Genomic DNA, 22302 nt, shown 5'->3' with positions numbered 1-22302 from the left:
GAGAAAGGGAGGGTGGGGCAAATTGAGAGATCAGGGTTGACACATATACTCTCCATGTGTGAAACCGCCAGTGGGAGCCTGCTGAGTAGCACCGGGAGCTCAGCCCGGTGCTCCATAATGACCTAGAAGGGCTGGAGGCAGGTCCAGGGAGGAGAGGATTTTGTATACTTAGAGCTGCTTCACTTCATTGTACAGCAGAAACACAACACTGTAAAGCAATTATATTCCAATAAAAAAGTTTTAAAAAAAATTACTACCGTTACATAGATTCTGAAACTGAAGTCTAAGCCAGAAATCAGTTTTCAGTATCTATAGATGACATTAACTTGACTCTTCTTTTTAAAGCTATTATTCATCTTTAAAGGCTTCCAAAATGTATGCTTATAAAATAAAGCATTCATTGTGGGAAGGGCATAAAGACCTTACCACCCGCCGTCCTGGGCAAACAAAACAAAAACTATAATAAAACTCCTTAATAGCTTCCCGGTTTACTCTAGTTGTTAAATGATTGCTTTTTTACAGATAACTCTCGATTTATCAATTAATTAGATAGGCCTTTTCCAGTTGCTGGTACTTGAGAACTCGAACTGTTACCTCAAAGTTATACCAATGAAAAAATTTTAAGAATAAAATTAGTATTTCATGAAAATATTTCTTACTTCTTAAGCAGAAAAAGACATGTCTGGAACATTTCATCTTTTGTTTCTTAAAGCAATATAATTGTAAATCATTATCTGAACAAAAACTCATAGAAACTGAAAGCTGCATGTGATTAATCAATCAAGAATGAGGAGTCTCAGCACCAAGCTAGACAGATGCTGGAGGGGTTTCAAAGATGTTACTTTCTCCTTGTCTCTGAGGAGCTTACAGTCACATTAGGAAATCCTCTTTTCTTGTGAAATGACACCATGTGGTCCTAACTGGACAGGCACAGCTGGAGTCCGGGAAACAGGGAGCAGCAGGTGCCCAGCCGGTTCAAGGAGTGGTCACTAGGGCAGCGTCCAGCTCCCTGGGCTGGAGAGGATGGGGACCACGTCGGGCACAGCTGGGGTGCTGCCAACAGTGCCCCTGGGACCCGCCTGTGCTCCGGCACCTCCAGAGAGAGGGGGTTCAGTCACAACAAACAGTCCCCTCCACACTCAGGTCCCCTACTGGACTGTTCTTCTTCTCACGTGTTTCCTTCTACAGCAGGTCCCCCCGCACGGCCTTGGAGGCAGTGCCCACGGGGACCTCGTGCGTACCATACCCTCTGATCGAGGTCGTCACCGCTGCCCTTGACGCAGCTTCCCCAGGGCAGCGCTGCGGGAAGGGGCTAGGGAGACCCCCGTCTTTAAAGCGCCGGGTCAGTCCACCACGCGTCTCCCCTCCGAGGGATACAAACAAGGAGCTCAAGCTACCCAGGCTCCCTGGAAAGCTGGTGTCTACTGGGATGAGAAGCGTGCTGGACCCGTGAAGGAGACGACAGGAGGGTCAGATCTTAAAACTCTTGTTCCCCAAATCCTTGTAGGTTCTGTTCTTACTGAGCGTTTCACATGCCAGTGGAATAGTGATTTTGAATGACTCTGTTCGGGAGGGGGGAGCCTCATCACCCAGTACATTATTAAAGAGATTAGGGCCACCCCACTTGTTTCCTTCAAGTCCTTCCTAATTAAAAAACAAAAAACCACCAATGCACGACTGAGGCCCTCTGAATAGTATGAAGATAGAGAACATCTGCCCTCTGTGTCCGCTTGTGGGAAAGGCAACTGCGAAAAAGATGCCATCAGCCAGGCTGTGTCATTAACTCAAGTGTTTAACAAGCGACAGACATTTACTGTCTGCTCCGTTCCGGGCCCCGCGGACCCTGGGATGCACCAGTCACCTCACTGCACGAGGCACCGGGGGGCGGGGTGGGGGGGGCCGCCTCAGTCCACGGCTGCTGTGCTTTTCCTCAGGCTGAGTACACTTCGCACACCTCCAGCCCCCTCAAAAGGATATGTGTGCTGTATTGTTAGTAACACTGACTGTCCAAATCAAACCTTCACCACAGTCAGTTTTACCTCCTCTAGTATTTCCCCAATCCATCCCTGGTCTTTTCCAACCCAACTGCTAATAACAACATTTTGAAAGCCAAAAATTAAGCTAAGGCTATTGTAACAGCTTGCTAACTGCATACCCTGCCTCCAGTTTTACCTATATCCTCACCATCCACAGATACAGTTATTTACCACAACATCCAAGTTCCTGCGTGCCTGGGACCTGCCCATCTCTCCAGCCTTATTTCCCATCAATATGAACCTCCCAGTGAGTACAACAGGACCTAGCTACTCACTCAGCCCCATGCACGCCTTTTTCTACTTCATGCCTCCTTCCTTTTCACAGAGCTTCCTCCTTGTGAGACCACCCCTACACAACTCCCCTCTGTCTGGACAACTTTTTCAGCTCACCAACCTCTTCTCCAAGATGCTTTCCTTTGCATCTCCTGCCACTTGGCATTCCAGAAGGATTCAGAGCCTGGAAGCCAGACAGCCTGGCTTCAACTTCTGCTCCTCCACTCACTCACTGTGAACTGAGGCAAATTACCTCTGTACCTCAGTTTCTTCAGCTATAAAATCTGAGTTTTCTTCCACCTATGGTCAATTAATCTACAGTAAAGGAAGCAAGACTATACAGTGGAGAAAAGACAGTCTCTTCAATAAACAGTGCTGGGAAAACTGGACAGCTACATGTTAAAAATGAAGTTAGAACACCACACATAAAAATAAGCTCAAAATGGATTAAAGACCTAAATGTAAAGGTTCATAGACAAGCAAAAGTTAAGAGAATTCAGCACCACCAAACCAGCTGTACAGTAAATGTTAAAGGAACTTCTCCAGGTGGGAAACACAAGAGGAGGAGAAAACCCACCGACATACATATTGATAATTACCTTGAATGTAAATGGATTAAATGCTCCAACCAAAAGACAAGGGCTAGCTGAATAGATACGAACACAAGACCCATATATATTTTGTATACAAGAGACGCACTTTAGACCTAGGGACACATACAAACTGAAAGTGAGGGGATGGAAAAAGATATTCCATGCAAATGGGAATCAAAAGCAATACTCGTATCAGATAAAACAGACTGTAAAATAAAGACTGTTACAAGAGATAAGAAAGGACACTACAGAATGTTCAAGGGATTAATTCAAGAAGAAGATACAACAACTACAAATATTTATGCATTCAACATAGGAGCGCCTCAATACATAAGGTAAGTGCTAACAGCCAGAAAAGGGGTAATTGACAGTACCACAATAATGTGGGACTTTAACACCCCATTTACACCAATGGACAGATCATCCAGACAGAAAATAAATACAGAAACACAAACTTTAAATGACACAACAGACCAGACAGACTTAATTGCTATTTATAGGACATTCTGGGGCTTCCCTGGTGGCTCAGGCAGTAAAGAATCAGCCTGCAATGTGGGAGACGTGGGTTCGATCCCTGGGTTGGAAAGATGCCCTGGAGGAGGGCATGGCAACCCACCCCAGTATTCTTGCCTGGAGAATCCGCATGGACAGAGAAGCCTGGCGGGCTATGGTCCATGGGGTCGCAAAGAGTCAGACACGACTGAGCGACTAAGCACAGCACAGGGCATTCCACCCGAAAGCAGTAGAATATAGACATTCTTCTCAAGTGCACACAGAACATTCCCCAGGACAGATCACATCTTGGCTCACAACTCAGGACTAAGAAAATTTAAGAAAGCTGAAATAGTACCAAGCATCTTTTCCAACCACAATGTTACGAGATTAGAAATCAATTACAGGGGAAAAATGAGAAATTACATCGGACACTGCAAAAGAACTGTTTAAAAAAAAAACAAACACACACAAACACAGAGGCTAAACACTGTGCTACCAATAACTGAGAATCACTAAAGAAATCAAAGAAAAAAAAATACACAGAAACAAATGACAAAGAAAACAATGGGGTTTTTCCAGTGGCTCAGTGGTAAAGAATGCACCTGCCAAATCAGGAGACATGAGTTTGATCCCTGGTCTGGGATCCCACATGCCCTGCAGCAACTAAGCCAGTTCACCACAACTACTGAGCCTGTGCTCCTGAGCCCGGTAGCCACAACTACTGAAGCCCGTGCATCTAGAGCCTGTGCTCCATAACAAGAGAGCAGGCGCCACTCGCTGCAACTAGAGAAAAAGCCTAAGCAGCAATGAAGTCCCAGCACAACCAAAAGAAAAAACCCCACGATGATCCACAACGTATGGGACGCAGCAAAAACAGTTCAAACAGTTCTAACAACCTCACCTTAAGAAACAAGAAAAATCTCAGTCTAACCTGACATCTAATGCAACCCAAGAAGGACAAAGAAAACCCAAAGTCAGTAGGAAAGAAATCATAAAAATCAGAGCAGAAATAAATAGAAAAGAGGAAAATAACAGCCATCAGTAAAACTAAATGGTGGTTATTTGAGAAGATAAAACTGATAAACCTTTAGCTTTAGCCAAATTCAAAGGAAAAAAGGGAGAGGATGCAAATAATAAAATTAAATGAAAAATGAGAAATAACATCTGACACTGCAGAAATACAATGATCATAACAGACTACTATAAGCATCTACATGCCAATAAAATGGGACAACCTGGAAGAAATGGACAAATTCTTAAAAATATACAACTCTCCAAAACTGAATGAAGAAGAATTTGAAAATATAAACAGACCAATCACAGGTAACGAAATTGAAACTGTCATTAAAAATCTTCCAACAAAGTCCAGGACCAGACAGTTTCACAGACCAATTCTTTCATTTATTTAGGGAACTAACACCCATCCTGCTCAAACTTGTCCAAAAAAAATGTAGAGGGAATTCGTTCCATGAGGCCACAATCACCCTGAAAACAAAACCAGACAAATATATCACAAAAAAAAAAGGAAATTACAGACCAGTATCACTGAGGAACATAAATGCAAAAATCCTCAAGAAAATACTAGCAAACAGAATCCAACAACACATTAATCAAACACCATGATCAAGTGGGGTTTATCCCATGAATGCAAAGGTTCTTCAAAATATATACATCAATATGAAACTCCATATTAACAAATTAAAGAATAAAAAAACACATGGTCATTTCAATAGATGCAGGAAAAACTTCTGACAAAATTCAACATCCATTTATGATAAAAACTTTCCGGCAAGTGGGCACAGAGGGAACAGACGTCAACATAATGAAGGCCATGCACGACAAACCACAGCAAACATCATTCTCAATGGTGAAAACTAAAAGCATTTCCTCTATGATGAGGAACAAGACAAGAATGTCCGCTTTCACCATTTTTATTCAACATAGTTTCAGAAGTCCTAGCCATGGCAATCAGAGAAAAAGAAATAAAAGGAGTACAAACTGGAAAAGAAGAAGTAAACTGTCACTGTCTGCAAATTCCATCATACTATACATAGAAAACCCTAAAAATGCCACTGAAAAAAAAATACTAGAGCTAATCAATGAATTTGGTTAAGCTGCAGGATACAACATTAATGCACAGAAATCTCTTGCATTCCTATACACTAATAACAAAAGATCTGAAAGAGAAATTAAGGAAACAATCCCACTTACCATTGAAACAAAAAGAATAAAATACCCAGGAGTAAACTTACCTATAGAGACAAAAGGCTTGTACTCAGAAAACTATAAAACACTGATGACAAAAGAAATCAAAGATGACACAAACGGATGGAGAAATATACCATGTTACTGGACTAGAAGAATCAATACTGTGAAAATGATTACACCACCCAAAGCAATCTACAGATTCAATGCAGTCCCTATCAAATTCCCAATGGAATTCTTTACAGATTTAGAACAAAAAAATTTACAATTTGTAGGAAAACACAAAAGACCCCAAATAGCCAAAGCAATCCTGAGAAAGGAAAATGAAGAGACATCAAAAGCAGAGACATCATTTTGCTGCAGAGTCAAAGCTATGGTTTTTCCAGTGGTTGTGTACCAATATGAGAGCTGGACCATAAAAAAAAAGTCTGAGTGCCAAAGAACTGATGCTTTCAAACTGTGGTGTTGGAGAAGACTCTTCAGAGTCCCTTGGACTGCAAGGAGATAAAGCCAGTCAATCCTAAAGGAAATCAACTCTCAATATTCATTGGAAGGACTGATGCTGAAGCTCCAATACTTTGGCCACTTGATGCAAAGAGCCAACTCACTGGAAAAGACCCTAATGCTGGGAAAGATTGAGGGCAGGAGGAGAAGGGGATGACAGAGGATGAGATGGTTGGATGGCCTCACTGACTCAACGGACATGAGTTTGAGCAAACACCAGGAGATAGTGAAGGACAGGGAAGCCTGGTGTGCTACAGGCCATGGGGTCACAAAAAGCTGACTGAGTGACTGAAAAACAAGAACGACAACATGCAGCTCAATATCAAAACATCAGCCCAATCAAAAATGGCTGGAAGACTTAAACAGACATCTTTCCAAAAAGACATATCGATGGGCAAGAGGCACATGAAAAGACACTCAACATCACCAATTATTAGAGAAATGCAAATCAAAACTACAATAAAGTATCAGCTCATACCAGTCAGAATGGCCATCATCAAAAAATCTACAAACAATAAATGCTAGAGAGGGTGTGGAGAATAAGGAACCTTCTTGCTCTGTTGGTGAGAATGTAAACTGATATAGTCACGGCAGAGAATTGTACTGAGGTTCTTTAAAAAACTAAAACTAGAATTACCATATGACCCAGCAATCCCACTCCTGGGCATATACCCTGGGAAAACCGTAAGTCAAAAGGACACATGTACCCCAATGTCCATTGCAACAGTATTTACAATAGCCAGGACATGGAAGCAAAGCAAATGCCCAAAAACAGATGAATGGATAAAGATACGGTACATATATATACAGTGGAATATTACTCAGCCATGAAAAGGAATGGAACTGGGTCACTTGTAGAGGTGTGGTTGGACCTAGAGCCTGTCATACAGAGTGAAGTTAAAGAGAAAAACAAGTATCATGTATTAACGCATATATGTGGAACCTAGAAAAATGGTACAGATGAACCTGTTTCCAGGGTAGGAATAGAGATGGAGTCACAGATCATGGACACGTGGACATAGAGGAGAAAGGGGAGGGTGAGATGAGTTGGGAGATTCATTTTATTGTACAGCAGAAACTAATATAACACTGTAAAGGAATTATACTCCAACTTAAAAAGAAAAGACCTAAATGTAAGACCTGGTATTAGAAAATTCTCTCAAGAAAACATGGGGAGAAAATACTCTGACATAAATCTCAGCAATATCTTTTTAGATCTGCCTCCCAGAGTAATGGAAATAAAACCAAAAATAAATGGGACCTAATCAAACTCATAAACTCTTGCACAGTAAAGGAAATCATGAACAAAACAAAAAGACAACCCACAGAATGGGGGCTTCCCTGGTGGCTCAGTGGTAAAGAATCCACCTGCCAATGCAGAAGACTCAGGTTCAATCCCTGGGTCGGGAAGATTCCCTGGAGGAGGAACTGGCAACCCACTCCAGTATTCTTGCCTGGAAAATCCCATAAACAGAGGAGTCTTGCGGGCTACAGTCCATGGGGTCTCAAAGAGTTGGACACGACTCAGCGCGCACGTGTAAACAGAATGGGAGAAATTATCTGCAAATGAAACAACTGACAAAGGATTAACCTCCAAAATCTACAAACAGCTCATGCAGCTCAATGTCAAAACAAACAACCCCATCAAGAAATGGGCAGAAGGTCTCAACAGACATTTCCCCAACAAAGACATACAGATGGCCAAGAGGCACATGAAAAGATGTTCAACAGGGCTAATTATTAGAGAAATGCAGACCAAAACAACAATGGGATATCACCTCTCATCAGTCAAAATGGCCATCATCAAAAACAATAAATGCTGGAGAAAGTGTGGAGAAGAGGCAAACTTCCTACACGGTTGCTGGGAATGTACATTGGTACAGCCACTATGGAGAACACCTCCATACTAAAAACAGAATTACCGTATGATTCAGCAATCTCATTCCTTAACATGTATCCACAGAAAACCAGAATTTGAAAAGATACATGCACCCCAGTGTTCACTGCAGCACTATTTACAATAGGCAAGACATAAAAGCAAGCTAAATGTCCATCTACAGGTGAATGGATAAAGAAGATGTGGAACATACATATGCATTCAGCATACATATTATTCATAAAAAAAGAATGATATAGCAGCAGCAGCAACACGAATGGACCTAGAGACTATCATACTAAGTGAAGTCAGAAAAAGACAAGAAAACACCATATGATATTGCTTATATGTGAAATGGGAAAAAAAAAAAAATTGATACAAATGAACTTATTACAAAACAGATATAGAATCTGCCTGCAAATGAAGGAGACCTAAGTTCAATTCCTGGGTCAGGAAGACCCCCTGGACAGAGGAGCCTGGCGGGCTACAGTCTATGGGGTTGCACAGAGTTGGACACGACTGAGAACTAAACCACCACCACAATTGAAACAGATAACCAATAAGGACCTACTGTATAGCACAGAGAACTCTGCTCAATATTCTGTAATAAACTAAATGGGGAAAGAATTTAAAACAGAATAATACATATATATATAACTGAATCACTTTGCTATATACCTGAAACTAACACACTGTCAACCTAACTCCATTAAAAATAAAAACTTATTTTTATTCAGAGGGTAATTGCTTTACAATGTTGTGTTGGTTTCTGCTGCACAATGAAGTCAGTCCACTAAAGGTATGCGTGTATTCCCTCCCTCTGGGACCTCCCTCCTGCCACCATCCCACCCCTCTGGGTCATCACAAAGCATGCGAACTGAATTTCCTGGCTATAAAGCTGCTTCCTGCTAGCTCTCTCTCTAACACGTGGTAGTGTGCATTTGTCAATGCTACTCTCTCAACCCGTCCCACCCTCTCCTTCCCCCATGGTGTCCACAAGTCCATTCTCAAGTCCACGTCTCTATTTCTGCCCCGCAAATAGGTTCATCAGTACCATTTTTCTAGATTCCATATATGTGTTAATATACAGTATTTGTTTTTCTGACTTACTTCACTCTGTACAACAGGCTCTAGGTTCATCCACCTCACAACTGACTCAAATTTGTTCCTTTTTATGGCTGATAAAATAAAAATTAAAAAAAAAAAAAACTACCCCCAAAGGAAGAACTGAACTAATTTTAAATAGACTTTTTATTTTTAAAATGCAAAAATACACACAAAGGAGCAAAGGGCAAGAATTTTAAATATGTGAGATGATAATTTTTTTCCAGTTAATACAGTTATTTGGTAACAACAAAAACTATTAACTGTTCTAAATGATCTACAACCTTCAGAACAATCCTATGTGGGTCTAATATTGTTCACATTTTTGTAAAGAATCTGAGCACAGAGAGTTTAAGTATCTTGCCCAAGACCAAACAGCTCATAAGTGAAGGATTCTAGATGCTCCCTCCAGTCGCCTGAGTCCAGAGTCCCTGCTGTTCGCCTCTGCTATTAACAGGGCTCACAGGGCTCCTCGAGAGAGAGGTAACACATGCACAGTACTTCCAACAGGGCTTGGTACATTATAAGCTCTATTTAAGTGTTTGCTATTATGATTGTGTTCCATCCCTGTATGTGCGTAGCATATATTTAATTATTAAAAAAAATCTGTTTTTGAGCTCCCTCCATTATTTACTGTCCCTGTATCCTCTATTCCTGGCTTTGATAAATGTCCGCTGAAGCAAGGGAAATTCATTAAAATCTGTCCCCTTGGGCTCATCAATTCTTGCCCTCATTCCCTCTTCTCTTTGACACAGTGGTATTGTGAGTACTTAGGTAAATAAAACAACTGAAATAAAACTCTGCTACACATCTGAGGAAACTAGTTTTAAGTGGTCCAAGGTACCGCATGGGCTGCGGGAAGAGAGTTCTCCAGAGTGGGGACTTCTCGTCTGTTTTCCAGTAGGTGATGGGTAGTAAGAGCTGTGTACACATCACAAGAAACTTGTTTTGAATAACAAGCGTTATAAAATATTTACCTATAAACTTTGAAAAATACAGAAAATTAAGAACCAAAGATCCTTTTCCCACCACAAAGCAATTCATTAAAATCTGTTGTGTTAAGCTCAATTCATGCTCTCATGAACTAAGAAATAACCAGTGTTGGCATATAACCTACCCACTCATCTGTGTGGGTAGATTACATTTTTAATGTATAGTTTTATGAAATATACCCTATATACTGTGTATAATCTGCTTTTTTTGTCAATGTGATTATATGCACAAGATACTTAATGGTTGTAAAGTATTCCATTATATATACCATCTATGTAAAATTCCCTATTACTTCTAACTTTTGCTACTATAAAAAGTAATGCAAAGAACATTTATCTATAAGCTTTTACATATCAGCTTATTTCCTTATTTTCTAGAAAGCTGAGTGACTATGTAGAAAGCTGCTGCTGCTGCTGCTAAGTCACTTCAGTCGTGTCCGACTCTGTGCGACCCCATAGACGGCAGCCCACCAATCTCCTCTGTCCCTGGGATTCTCCAGGCAAGAATACTGGAGTGGGTTGCCATTTCCTTCTCCATGTAGAAAGCTATGTAGATGTATTATACAAAGTCTTCAATATATTCTGTTCATCCTCCTTTTATAAAAATTTTACACTCACAGAAGCTGTTTATTTTTGTTTCCTAGAAAAATACAAATGAAGAAGGATGTGTGCTCATCTCCTCCTGTGAGAACACCAAAATCACAACTAGCTGTTGAACCACCATCGACAGGAGGACACTGGAACCTACCAAAAAAGATACCCCACAGTCCAAGACAAAAACGAAGCCACAGCAAGACAGTAGGAGGGGCACAATCATGATAAAATCAAATCCCACACCCACCAGGTGAGTCCCACAGAATGGAGAAGAAGAAGAACCATAATACCAAAGAAGTTTTCTGACTGTTGTGAAGGTCTGGAACCCCACATCAGGCTTCTCAGCTGGGGGACCCGACAAAGGGACTGGGAATCCCCAGGGAATCTGACCTTGAAGGCCAGCAGGATGATTACAAGACTTCCCCAGGACTGGGGGAAGCAGAGACTCCAATCTCGGAGGGCACAAACCAAATCTTGCGCACACCAAGACCCAGAGGAAAGGTGTAGTGACTCCACGGGAGACCGAACCAAAACTACCTGCTGGTGTGAGGGTCTCCTGTGGAGGTGTGGGTCAGCAGGGACTAACCACAGGGACGGGGACACTGGATGCAGCCATCTAGGAAGGTCTTCCTTGGTGTAAACCCTCTAGAAGGTAGCCATTAAGCTGACTGTAGAGCTGAGGGCTGGATTGCCTCAGGCCAAACAACTACCAGGGAGGGAGCGAAACCCCACTCATCACTAGATAACTGGATTAAAGCTTTACTAAGCAAAGGCCTCCCCACCAGAGCAAGACCCAGTTTTCCCTACCACCAGGAAGCTTACACAAGCCTCTTAGCCTCCTCCATCAGAGGGCAGACAGAAGAAGTAAGTAGAACCACAATTCCACAGCAAGTAAAACAAAACCATATTTCAGAAAGTTAAGGACTTCCCTGATGGCTCAGGTGGTAAAGAATCTGCCTGCAATGTGAGAGACCTGAGTTTGATCCCTGGGTTGGGAAGATCCCCTGGAGCAGGGAATGGCAACCCACTCCAGTATTCTTGCCTGGATAATTCCATGGACAAAGGAGCCTGGGGCCTGGCAGGCTACAATCTATGGGATGCAAAGAGTCAGACATCACTGAGTGACTAACACATAATCAGCATGAAAAAGCAGAAAGTTATGTCCTAGATGAAGGGACAAGATAAAACCCCAGAAAAACAACTAAACAAAGTGGAGCTAGGCAACCTTCCAGAAAAAGAATTCAGAATAATGATAGTGATAATGATTCAGGATCTTGGAAAAAGAATGGCAACAAAGATTGAGAAGACGCAAAAAATGTTTACCAAAGACCTAGAAGAACTAAAGAACAAACAAACAGATGAGTAGTACAGTAGAAGAAATTCACAGCAGAATAACTGAGGCAGAAGAATGGATAAACGAGCTGGAAGACAGAATGGTGGAAATCACTGCCACAGAACAGAATATAGAAAAGAGAATGAAAAGAAATGAAGACAGCCTAACTGACCTCTGGGACAGCGCTGAACAGACCAACATTTGCATTATAGGAGTCCCAGAAGGAGAAAAGAAAGGACCTGAGAAAATATTTTAAGAGATAATAGCTGAAAACTTCCCTAATATGGAAAAGGAAATAGTCAACCAGGTCCAGGAAGCAGAGAGAGTCCCAGGAAGGATAAACCCAAGGAGGAACACACCAAGACACACAGTAATCAAACTGACAAAAATTAAAGACAGAGATAAAATGTTAAAAGCAACACGGGAAAAAAAGACAAATAACCTACAAGGGAATTCCCATCAGGCTATCAGCTGATTTCTCAGCAGAAACTCTATAATCCAGAAGGGAATGGCATGATATATTTAAAGTGATGAAAGGGAAGAACCAACAATCAAGAATACTCTATCCAGTAAGACTCTCCTTCAGATTTGATGTAGAAATGAAAAGCTTTCCAGACAAGCAAAAGAGAACTCAGCACCACCAAACCAGCTTTGTTTCTCTAGGCAGGAAACAAGAGAAGGAAAAGACATATCTACAGAAAATAAACCCCCCAAATTAAGAAAACAGTAATAGGATCATACACATTGATAATCACCTTAAATGTAAATGAATTAAAAGGACCAACCAAAAGAGATAGACTGGCTGAGCAGATGAAAACACGTGCACTTCCACTTACCACTTCACTCTGCTTGACCCCCAAAATTGTTATGTATTTATTTCATATTGTTAGGTTAGTCATGTTTCCATTATGGCTTGCAATTGTAATTATCTTTTCTTTTTTGTCTGGCTGTTGATTGTGAGAACTGATAAACATCTTTTACTATTGTGATTATGTAACTATTACCCACTTAATAACACTGTATCATGATTGGTCAACAGAAAAATAGAATTCTGGATCACCAAAACTACCATTTAATAGGAAAATCCATAAAAACTTTTTAAAATCCAGATGCATATCAGAATTATCATGGGATTTTGGGGGGAAAAAATGCCCAGATACTGCTTTTTCTTTTTTGCCAGAGCTGCAGATATGTTTCTAACAAGCAGCCATGTTTAAAAACAACTGGACTATATGAGGAGCTTTTACTTTTATCTAGTTTGCTTTACTTTTTCTATTTCATATTCAGTGCTCCCATTTCATTTACTTTATGATTTCCAATTTCTCCATCTCCCCCCCCCCTTTTTTTTTTAATGTTCTTTCTCAAGCACAGTAGAAAAGCTTTTGTATACATATACATAAATAATATGTATAACATATTTTAGAAAATGAATTTTGGCCTAATTAAAAGATTTTTTGACATTTTGATTCCATTTGTTCAACTTATTATGAATAGAATGCTAGATTTCTAATTTTAAAAACATGTTTTTAAAAACATGTTGCAACAAGCAACAAAGGTTTACTGCATAGCACAGGGAACTATAGCCAATACCTTATAATGGAAAATTGAAAAAATAATATGGGTATATATATAACCAAATCACACACCAAGAATTCTACTTTTTGAAATTTAGTAATGTTTATCTTTCTGCCAGTTTTTCTAAATCTCCTATGGACATCTAATAACAACATATGAGATACAAAATTTTAAATATATCTGTGTAGGATATAAGATTAATATATATTAAACATAAATCTATTACATTCAAGTTATTAACGACATCATTCAAGATGCTCTCTTATTTTTTCTGCACTTCATAAAATATTCTTAGAGAAAAGTTTGTATATCTCAGTATGATTATGTATTTTTTCTTTTCCCTTATATTTCTTCTGATGCACCTGTTTCTTTGTTACTAGGTGTCTAATGGTTTTACATCTATCTTCTTTGTGAATTGCACTTTTTATCATTAAAAAATATTCATTTTTCATTTAAAATAAATTAATTTAAAAATACAAATGAAAAACAACATCATTATTTTAGTGTACCGTTTCTCAGTGAGTTTGACCTTAAACTATTTATTGGCTATTTGAATTATTTATGTGTAAGTATAAAAATTCCCTGTTCATTTCCTGTTTATCATCCCTCTTGAGTGTCTTTTCTTTTTATATGTTCAGCTAGTTTAAGAATTCCAATGGCTAACTTAAATACCAAATTTTTTCTATAGAACTTGGTTATCACAGTTTCACTAAGAGCTGCTGACTGACAAGTTATTAGCGATTAATAAAGTCCAGGAATAGCAGTTTGGCATACTAATTAAGATCATAACCACTGGATTCAGATCTGGGTTCTGATCCACTTTTAACCATTTACTTAACTCTTTGAACCTCTGACTCCTTATCTATAAAATGCTCAAGATACCAACATCTTAAGACTGTTGTGAGGGGACTTACCTGGTAGTTCAGTGGCTAAGACTCTGCTCTGCCAATGCAGGAGGCATGGGTTTGATTCCTGGTCAGGGAACTAGATCCAGTCTGCCACAACTAACGATCAAAGATCCTATGTGTGGCAACTAAGACCCGGTACAGCCAAATAAATAAAAAAAATTTTTAAGGGATGTATGTTAACAGTTAACACAAGGCCTGGCACATAAGCACTCAATAAATAACAGTTATTGTTAATATTACAAAATATTTCAAAACAAGTTGATAAAGAAATGAAATCAGTTCTTAATACAAGGTATCAGAAGAGTATTTTCTACATCTTTTACTCAAATAAACCTTAGCCAGATAAGCAATATCTTTGGGCTTCTCTGATGGCTCAGAGATCATTCCTGGGTGTTCATTGGAAGGACTGATGCTGAAACTGAAACCCCAGTACTTTGACCACCTCATGTAAAGAGCTGACTCATTGGAAAAGACCCTGATGCTGGGAGGGATTGGGGGCAGGAGGAGAAGGGGACGACAGAGGATGAGATGGCTGGATGGCATCACCGACTCGATGGGCATGAGTTTGAATAAACTCCAGGAGTTGGTGATGGACAGGGAGGCCTGGTGTGCTGCGATTCATGGGGTCGCAAAGAGTCAGACACGACTGAGCAACTGAACTGAACTGAACTGATGGCTCAGAGGATAAAGAATCCACATGCAATGCCTGAGACATGGGTTTGATACCTGGGTCGGGGAGATCCCCTGGAGAAGGGAATGGCTACCCACTCCACTATTCTTACTTGGAGAATTCTATGTACAGAGGAAATATCTTTAGGGATTAGTAATGCAGGTTGGACAAAAGGAAGGAAAGCAAAAAAGAATGATCCTATTCTATTAATAAGCCAAGAAAAAGAGAAAAAAAATTGAACAGAAACTTCTGCTTAGCATTTTAGAGTTCTCTTAAATCATTCACCTTCTATAGTAAAACATATTGACAATTTTGAAAAATATCTTTATAATGCAAGAGGCAGTAGTGAAAGTCTCTCAGTCATGTCTGACTTTTTGCGACCCCATGGACTATACAGTCCATGGAATTCTCCAGGCCAGAATACTGGAGTGGGTAGCCTTTCCCTTTTCCAGGGGATCTTCCCAACCCTGGGATTCAACCCTGGGATTAAACCCAGGTCTCCTGCATTGCAGGTGGATTCTTTACCAGCTGAGCCACAAGGGAAGCCCAAGAATATTGGAGTGGATAGCCTATCCCTTCTCCAGCGGATCTTCCAACCAAGGAATCGAATCGGGGTCTCCTGCATTGCAGGGGATTCTTTACCAACTGAGCTACCAGGGAAGCCATTAGAGGCAGAATATTATACAAATACATTTAAAATTATACTTGAATACATCTAAGCCTGCAGAAATATTTCACTAAATATAAAAACAATTCTGAGTAAACCAAAGTTTAATATACAAATAATGAGAAATCTGTGTTAACTGAGCTCTGGTAAATCTTTCATCATTTGCTTGATGAATAGAAGGTAAAAACATAGAAATTATTTTAAACAGACCACTTAAGAGTTATTTATATAACCTCCTTTTTCATTTTCTATAACAGTGAGAACATGCTGTTATAATAGTGACCCCGAGGCACTGCAAAAATCCTAAAAGTGGACTTCTGAATTAAAGGAAAGATGAATCAGAGATATACCAGATATACACTCAGTTTGTTAGAAATCAGTTAAGCAATAAGCCCCTTTTCTGACTGTTTTCAATAAATACCAATTTGCTGCAACTTTAGGAGAAACAAAAAATACAAACTCTCTTGAGGACAGGCACCTGATTTTGTTTACCTCTGTATTTCCAACACCTAAAACAAAGCCTAGTATATAGCAAGCACTCAATAAACACTTGTTAAATAAATAACAAGAACACTTAAGATTTATGCTTTATATGATCATTTTAAAATCAGTCTCAGAAGCAATATTCACATGCCCAGTTTCTGCTTTCAGCTGTAACTTGGTTACTTGCTTGCCTTTAAGAAGTCACTTTCTTGGAGCTCTCTTTTACATTCTGTGAATTCGGGGTACTAACACATGCTCTTCTATTTCGAATGATCTTTAGTAAGACTCAGTTAAGGAAGTGAAAATGTGTTATGAAGTTATAAACCACCATATAAATGTCACTGTTTACTGTTTCAAGTATCTGGCAGAATAAGTTAGGGCATACATAAGTTTGCATACTAAGTCACTTCAGTCGTGTACAATTCTTTGTGACCCTATGGACTGTAGTCTGCCAGGCTTCTCTGTCCATGGGATTCTCCACGCAAGAATATTGGAGTGGGTTGCCGTGCCCCACTCCAAGGGATACATAAGTTTGAAGTGAAGCTTGAGTGTCGCTCAGTCTTGTCCGACTCTTCGCGGTGATAAATTAAAATCTCTTCATGTTAACCTAATAAAATGTTAAAAACCTTTTACATTTTCTTTAAATGTATTCAGTATTTACCTACAATTTGACTAATCTTTTTTCCCTGGTGGCTCAGATGGTAAAGAATCTGCCAGCAATGCAGGCATAGGTCAGGAAGATCCCCTGGAGAAGGAAATGACAACCCACTTCAGTATCCTTGCCTGGAAAATTCCATGGACAGAGGAGCCTGGCGGGATACAGTCCATGGGGTTACAAACTGTAGGACATGACGAAGTGACTAACATACACATAATTTGACTAATCTTTTTAGTAGGAAAGCCTTGCAGCATCTATATTTTATTGATGTATGCTAAAATGTTTCTACTAATTAACATATGTAGGCCAGAATCAGGATTTAACCCTCACTCTGTTAATATTCCCTGGTGGCTCAGATGGTAAAGAATCTGCCTGCAAAACAGCAGATCCAAGTTGGATCCATGAGTTGGGAAGATCCCCTGGAGATCGGAACGGCAACCCACTCCAGTATTCTTGCCTGGAGATTCTATGACAGAGGAACTTGGCAGGTTACCTGCCATAGGGTCATGAAGAGCTGGGCAAGACTGAAACAACAGCCCGCACACATGCACTGGTAATATTAATGTGGTAGAGAAAAAAGAACAGGACTTGACATTATAAGATTTAGACTTCAATTTGAGCTAAATCATCTTCTAGCTGGGGTGCAAATTTTACATTTTAAAAATATTTTAGTTAATATTTACTGGGTATTTATCCGCCAGGCACCATTCAGAGCACTTCACATGTTTTGACTCTCTTAATTCTCACAACAGCCCTAGGCCGTTGTTATGGTTGTTATCTATGAGGTAGACACCCTGCTCACTTTTCAGATAAGAAAAGCAAAACAGGGAGGTTAGACACAGGCCCAAGGCCTGAGAGCAGGTGGAGACTGCACTGGGATTCGAACCCAGGTCCTTAGACACCAATATGCACAGCTCTAACTACCAGGCTGTACGAGGCACCCCAGGTGCCTCAATTTCCCTCTGAGGATAATCGTACTCCACAGGATTCTTTGTGACAATGAAAGGATATAAAACATTCTGAAATACCTGACAAGGAATACACAATTAATATTTAAAACAGAGACTTCCCGGTGGTCTAATGGCTAAGACTCTGCACTCCCAATGCAGGGGGCCCAGGTTCAATCTCATGTCAGGGAACTAGATCCCTGCATGCCGCATCTACAGATTCCAAACGCCACAACTAAAAACAAAACAAAACAAAAATGAACCCACATGCCTCAACAAACACAGAAGATTCTGAACGTTGCAAATAAGACCCGGCACAGCCAAATATATTTTTAAATATTAAAAATAAAACTTTTTTTCCCCAAGTATTTTAAATAAAATGTTCTCTTCCCTGTGACTTTTATTTACTTTCTAACCATTTCAAATTATAAATTATACTGTTCTGTTGGTCTTCTTTGTGGGGAGAGTGACAAGTCAGTGTAAAAATTCATTAAAAATCAAACAAAGAAGAGCATAGGTGAGTGGGATTATTTCAAGAGTCTTAAGTATAAAGAACCAATGCAGAAAAGATCTTTACATAATATCCTTGAATACTAAAAAGACAAAGTTATGAAACATCTGAGAGTTAATACCAAAAGATCAATGGATTAAATGTTATCTAAATATATTTCAATTCAACAGAAACTTATGTAATCTCAATGGGAACGTTCTGATTCTGGCAGAGTTTTCTAGCTTTCCTTTCTTGTTGAAAGGGCTTAAATTTGGATGTGTGTGGGCTAACTGTAGACTGATTATTTTTTCTAGTTAATAGTATTTACTTGTTTCACTGTTAAGAATTATACGAAAAAATTATAGTCTTTTTCCACTGTTAGCAATAATGAAGTTATCTTGGGTACAGCTGTCCAATTACACAAACACATTTCAAATGCCTTTCTAGCTAACCAGCTCTCAAAAAGTTAAACCTTAACTGCACAAGTAGATTTATAACTCTACTAAACCTTTTTATTTACGCTCGTAAACTGCTAAACACATAATATCTGCACTCCATCAACTATAATTTGTTAGCTCTAAGATTTTTTTCTTCTTACTCTGTACTAAAAATTCAAAGGATGAAAAAACTTATCCTCATTAGTACCAATCAGAAACATTTTGGAGTATGGAATTAAAAGATTTTTCAAAGACCTAAAAATGAGGAGAAAATGGACGAGGTCAAAGGAGTCTTGGGTTCTAGTCCTGCAAAAGTAGAATGAAGCAGCTGAATGGACAAAATTCCCACATGTAGTCTATGCAAATTGAAAAAAAGGAGAACGAGTAGGTATTTCAGTCTTTTCCTGTTAAAAATAATATCCTCAATCCCAGGCCCCAAATCTTCTTTAATTAAAAGATTATTGGTCATAGAACGCTAAGCTAGATCTTAATTAGTAAATGTACTCCCTGTTCTTCTGTGGATTAGGACCTGAATTTTTTCAAAATTCCTAATTTAAGCGGTCAAACCATTTAAATCAGTGAGAGTTAATAATGAATAGGGCTGTCAGTAAGCTTCTCCTTTATTTCACACTAGTGGCAAAAAGCTTCCTTGGTAATTGATGTTACACATTTTCACCGGATGAGCCATAACAGTAGGATGAACCCTGGTCCAACATTTAGGAGAAATAAATGCAGGACACAGTGTTTACTCCACACATCAGCTGGCTGTGTGGCTGGTGACAAGTCATATCACTGCCCCAGCTTCTGCTTCTTCATTTTGAGGAACGTGTCCTAGATGGTCTGTCCTTCGTTGACCATTCAAACTCGATTCATCCAGAGAGACTGAGCTGTTGAGGAATTCTGTATTCCAAATAGTTCTGTTTTGTTCTGGGTCTATCATGCTACTTCTGTAACTGCTACTCCCCATAAAGATACTGAAAGCATATGAAAGCATGCCAAGTTTGCGGTTTGAATTCTAAAGGTATTAAACCACTTAACATAGTGACTACTTCAAAATGACTGGGCGCTTAGAGTTTTAAAAAAAAAAAGCCTCCAAGAAGATGCTTTCAGTTATAGTTTACAAATGCACCTCAAACCTCACAACAGTTTATCTTCTGGATACCTACTTTCTTGGTAATTAATTCTCCAAGTATTATTCCATTATATCTTGAAATATGCTTATTTCACACTTAACAGGGACAAAACTGACACTGGGCCTTGATCATTGTGTGGGAAACTGTCCGGCGCATCACTGGATCCTGAAGAGCCTGCGTGGCCTCTGCCCACTATTTGTACCAGCACCACTCCACTCGCACAAGGGGTGGCCACCAAAAATGTCTCTAGATATGGCCCCTGATAACGTCCCAGAGGTGGGGGTGGAGGGAAACCCCAAAGTAGAAAACCACCGATTTAAAGAACAACGCTTCATTTTACACAGCTAACTAACTCCGCCAAGGTCTCCACAGCCCAAAACCACCTTAAGAAAAGTGGCTAGCCTAGGTTAGCAGGCTGACACTGCTTCTTGGCGGCGAAGGAACAGACCGAAGATCTTCAGAGGCTCCTCCCCGCCACAGCATGATCAAGAGTGTGGAAAGGCAAACACAAGCGTGGCCACGAACTCCATCAGCGACTATCTTTATTATCTTCACCGTGAGCTACGTGCATTCGAAAGGAAGCACACGCGTTTCTGAAATAAGCACGCTGTGAAACAGACAGGTGGAAACCATCAAGAGGCAGCAAGTCTCCGGGCGTTCCCATTTAAGACTGGGACAACCCTGGGCAGCTCCAGCCGGGCCTCCGGGTGCGGGGTGCGGGCGCCCAGCTCCCGCCACGCCCACCCGACGTCACCCGTTACACAACGCCCTCCACCACCCCCACCCACCCCGGCTTATGCAATTCTGCCTCCCGCGGCTTCCAATTGCCCCGGTGACTTTTGCGGGAGACCAAGGTATATACGTTGCACGCCCAGCCTCGGCTGGGGATCCTCTTCCCCGCCCCGGCAAGGCGTCTCCCCGCCGCGGACCCGGCCCGGGCGGCCAATTACCGGAAAGAGCGCGGCAGGAAGCGAGCCGACGCTCAGGCTCGCCCAACTCCCTCCCCATCCCGCGCTCGCGCGGCCTCGCCCGGCCACCCGCTCCGCGCCGCTCCGCTCGGGGCGCGCCCGCCACAGCGCCAGGCCGAGGCGGAGGGAACCCCGCGCCGCGTCACAGTCGGCTCGAGGGCGATCCCCATTGTGACCGAAGCACCTCGGGGCGCCGCCCCTTCCCACACACACCCCCCTCAAAACACACACCCCGGGACCCCGAGACGCAAGCCCTGGGCGGCAGCCGGCCTGGGGCGCAGACGAGCTTGGGGCCGCCCCGCGCGTCGGGGAAGGAAGGGTGCGGTCACGGGGCCCGCGCGCTCACCTGCTCGCAGCTCCTCGCAGGCGGCGGCCAGGGCCTCCCGGTAGCGCCCCTGGTGCAGCAGCTCCCCGAGCCGGCCGGCCGCCCGGGCTCTCTCCCGCTGGCCCGGGAACCACTTTTCGGCCAGGTGGTTGAGAACGACGCTGGTCCTGAAGCCGGAGGCGGCGGTGGCGGCGGCAGCCGGAGGTGGCCGCGGGGAGGTCCCCAGGGCATCGGCGGCCGCGGCGGGCGGCAGCCGGTCCCGGCAGAGGCGGCAGCGCGCGCGGAGCTCTCTCCGCAGGCAGCGGCGGCAGTAACTGTGGCCACAGGGCACCGTCACCGGCTCGCTGAGGAAGCCCCGGCAGCCCAGGCAGCTGAGCAGCCCGCCGGCGCTAACGCCGCGGTGGGCGCCCCCCGCCGGGCTCGCGCTCCAGCCCAAGCCGTGGCGGAGCCGGTAATTGAACACCAGGCAGTCCACCAGGGTACCGAGGCACTCGGGCCTGACCGGGGCCCCGCGGCGCAGTGCCGCCGCGTACGCCTCCAGCGCGCCCTTCAGGTGGCCGCCCAGCGCCAGCAGCTCGCCCCGGCGGAGCAGCAGCTCCCAGCGCTCCGACTCCGCGGCCGCGCGCTCCAGCCGGTCTCCGCCGCCGCCGCCCACTTCCCAGAACCGGCCCTGTCTCTGCGGCCGCGAGTCCACCTCCTGGCTCCCTCCCGGGGAGCTCCTCGCTACGGCCGGGGAAGACATGGCCCGCGGACGGCTGCTCTGCCGCCGCCGCCCGCCGCCACGGTCCCGGAGCCTCCGGGGCGCGCGGCTCCGCACGCGGCCCGCGAGCAGGGGGGCGTGGCGCGCGGACACGGCGGGGCGGCGCGCGCCCGGGAAGCCCCGGGGGCGGGGCGCGGCGGGCGCGGGGCGGGGCCGGCTGCGCGGCGGCGCCCGGGACTCCCCCGCACGGCCCGCGGCCGGGTCCCGGAGGAGGCAACCGCCAGCCCCGCCCCTGCCGAAGCCCCTCCTGGCTGGAGACGCGAGGTCAGATGATCC

At 42.7% G+C, this 22302-nt stretch overlaps 1 protein-coding gene across 1 annotated transcript in view; it reads right to left on the bottom strand.

Annotated features, from left to right (window-relative positions):
• The window catches only part of LONRF1 (LON peptidase N-terminal domain and ring finger 1), a 44996-nt gene extending 22955 nt beyond the window's left edge, over positions 1-22041 (bottom strand). Inside the window, exon 1 of the mRNA XM_061134918.1 lies at positions 21288-22041. Within this exon, the coding sequence (XP_060990901.1) occupies positions 21288-22008 (721 nt within the window). The 5' untranslated portion in view covers positions 22009-22041. The remainder of the gene's footprint in view (positions 1-21287) is intronic.
• Positions 22042-22302: the final 261 nt, after the last annotated feature.

Source organism: Dama dama, chromosome 32 (genome assembly GCF_033118175.1).
Source record: "Dama dama isolate Ldn47 chromosome 32, ASM3311817v1, whole genome shotgun sequence".
Classification (NCBI taxonomy): Eukaryota; Metazoa; Chordata; class Mammalia; order Artiodactyla; family Cervidae; genus Dama; species Dama dama.
Note: the sequence above shows the minus strand (reverse complement) of the source record. Positions and strands in the feature narration are given on the sequence as shown.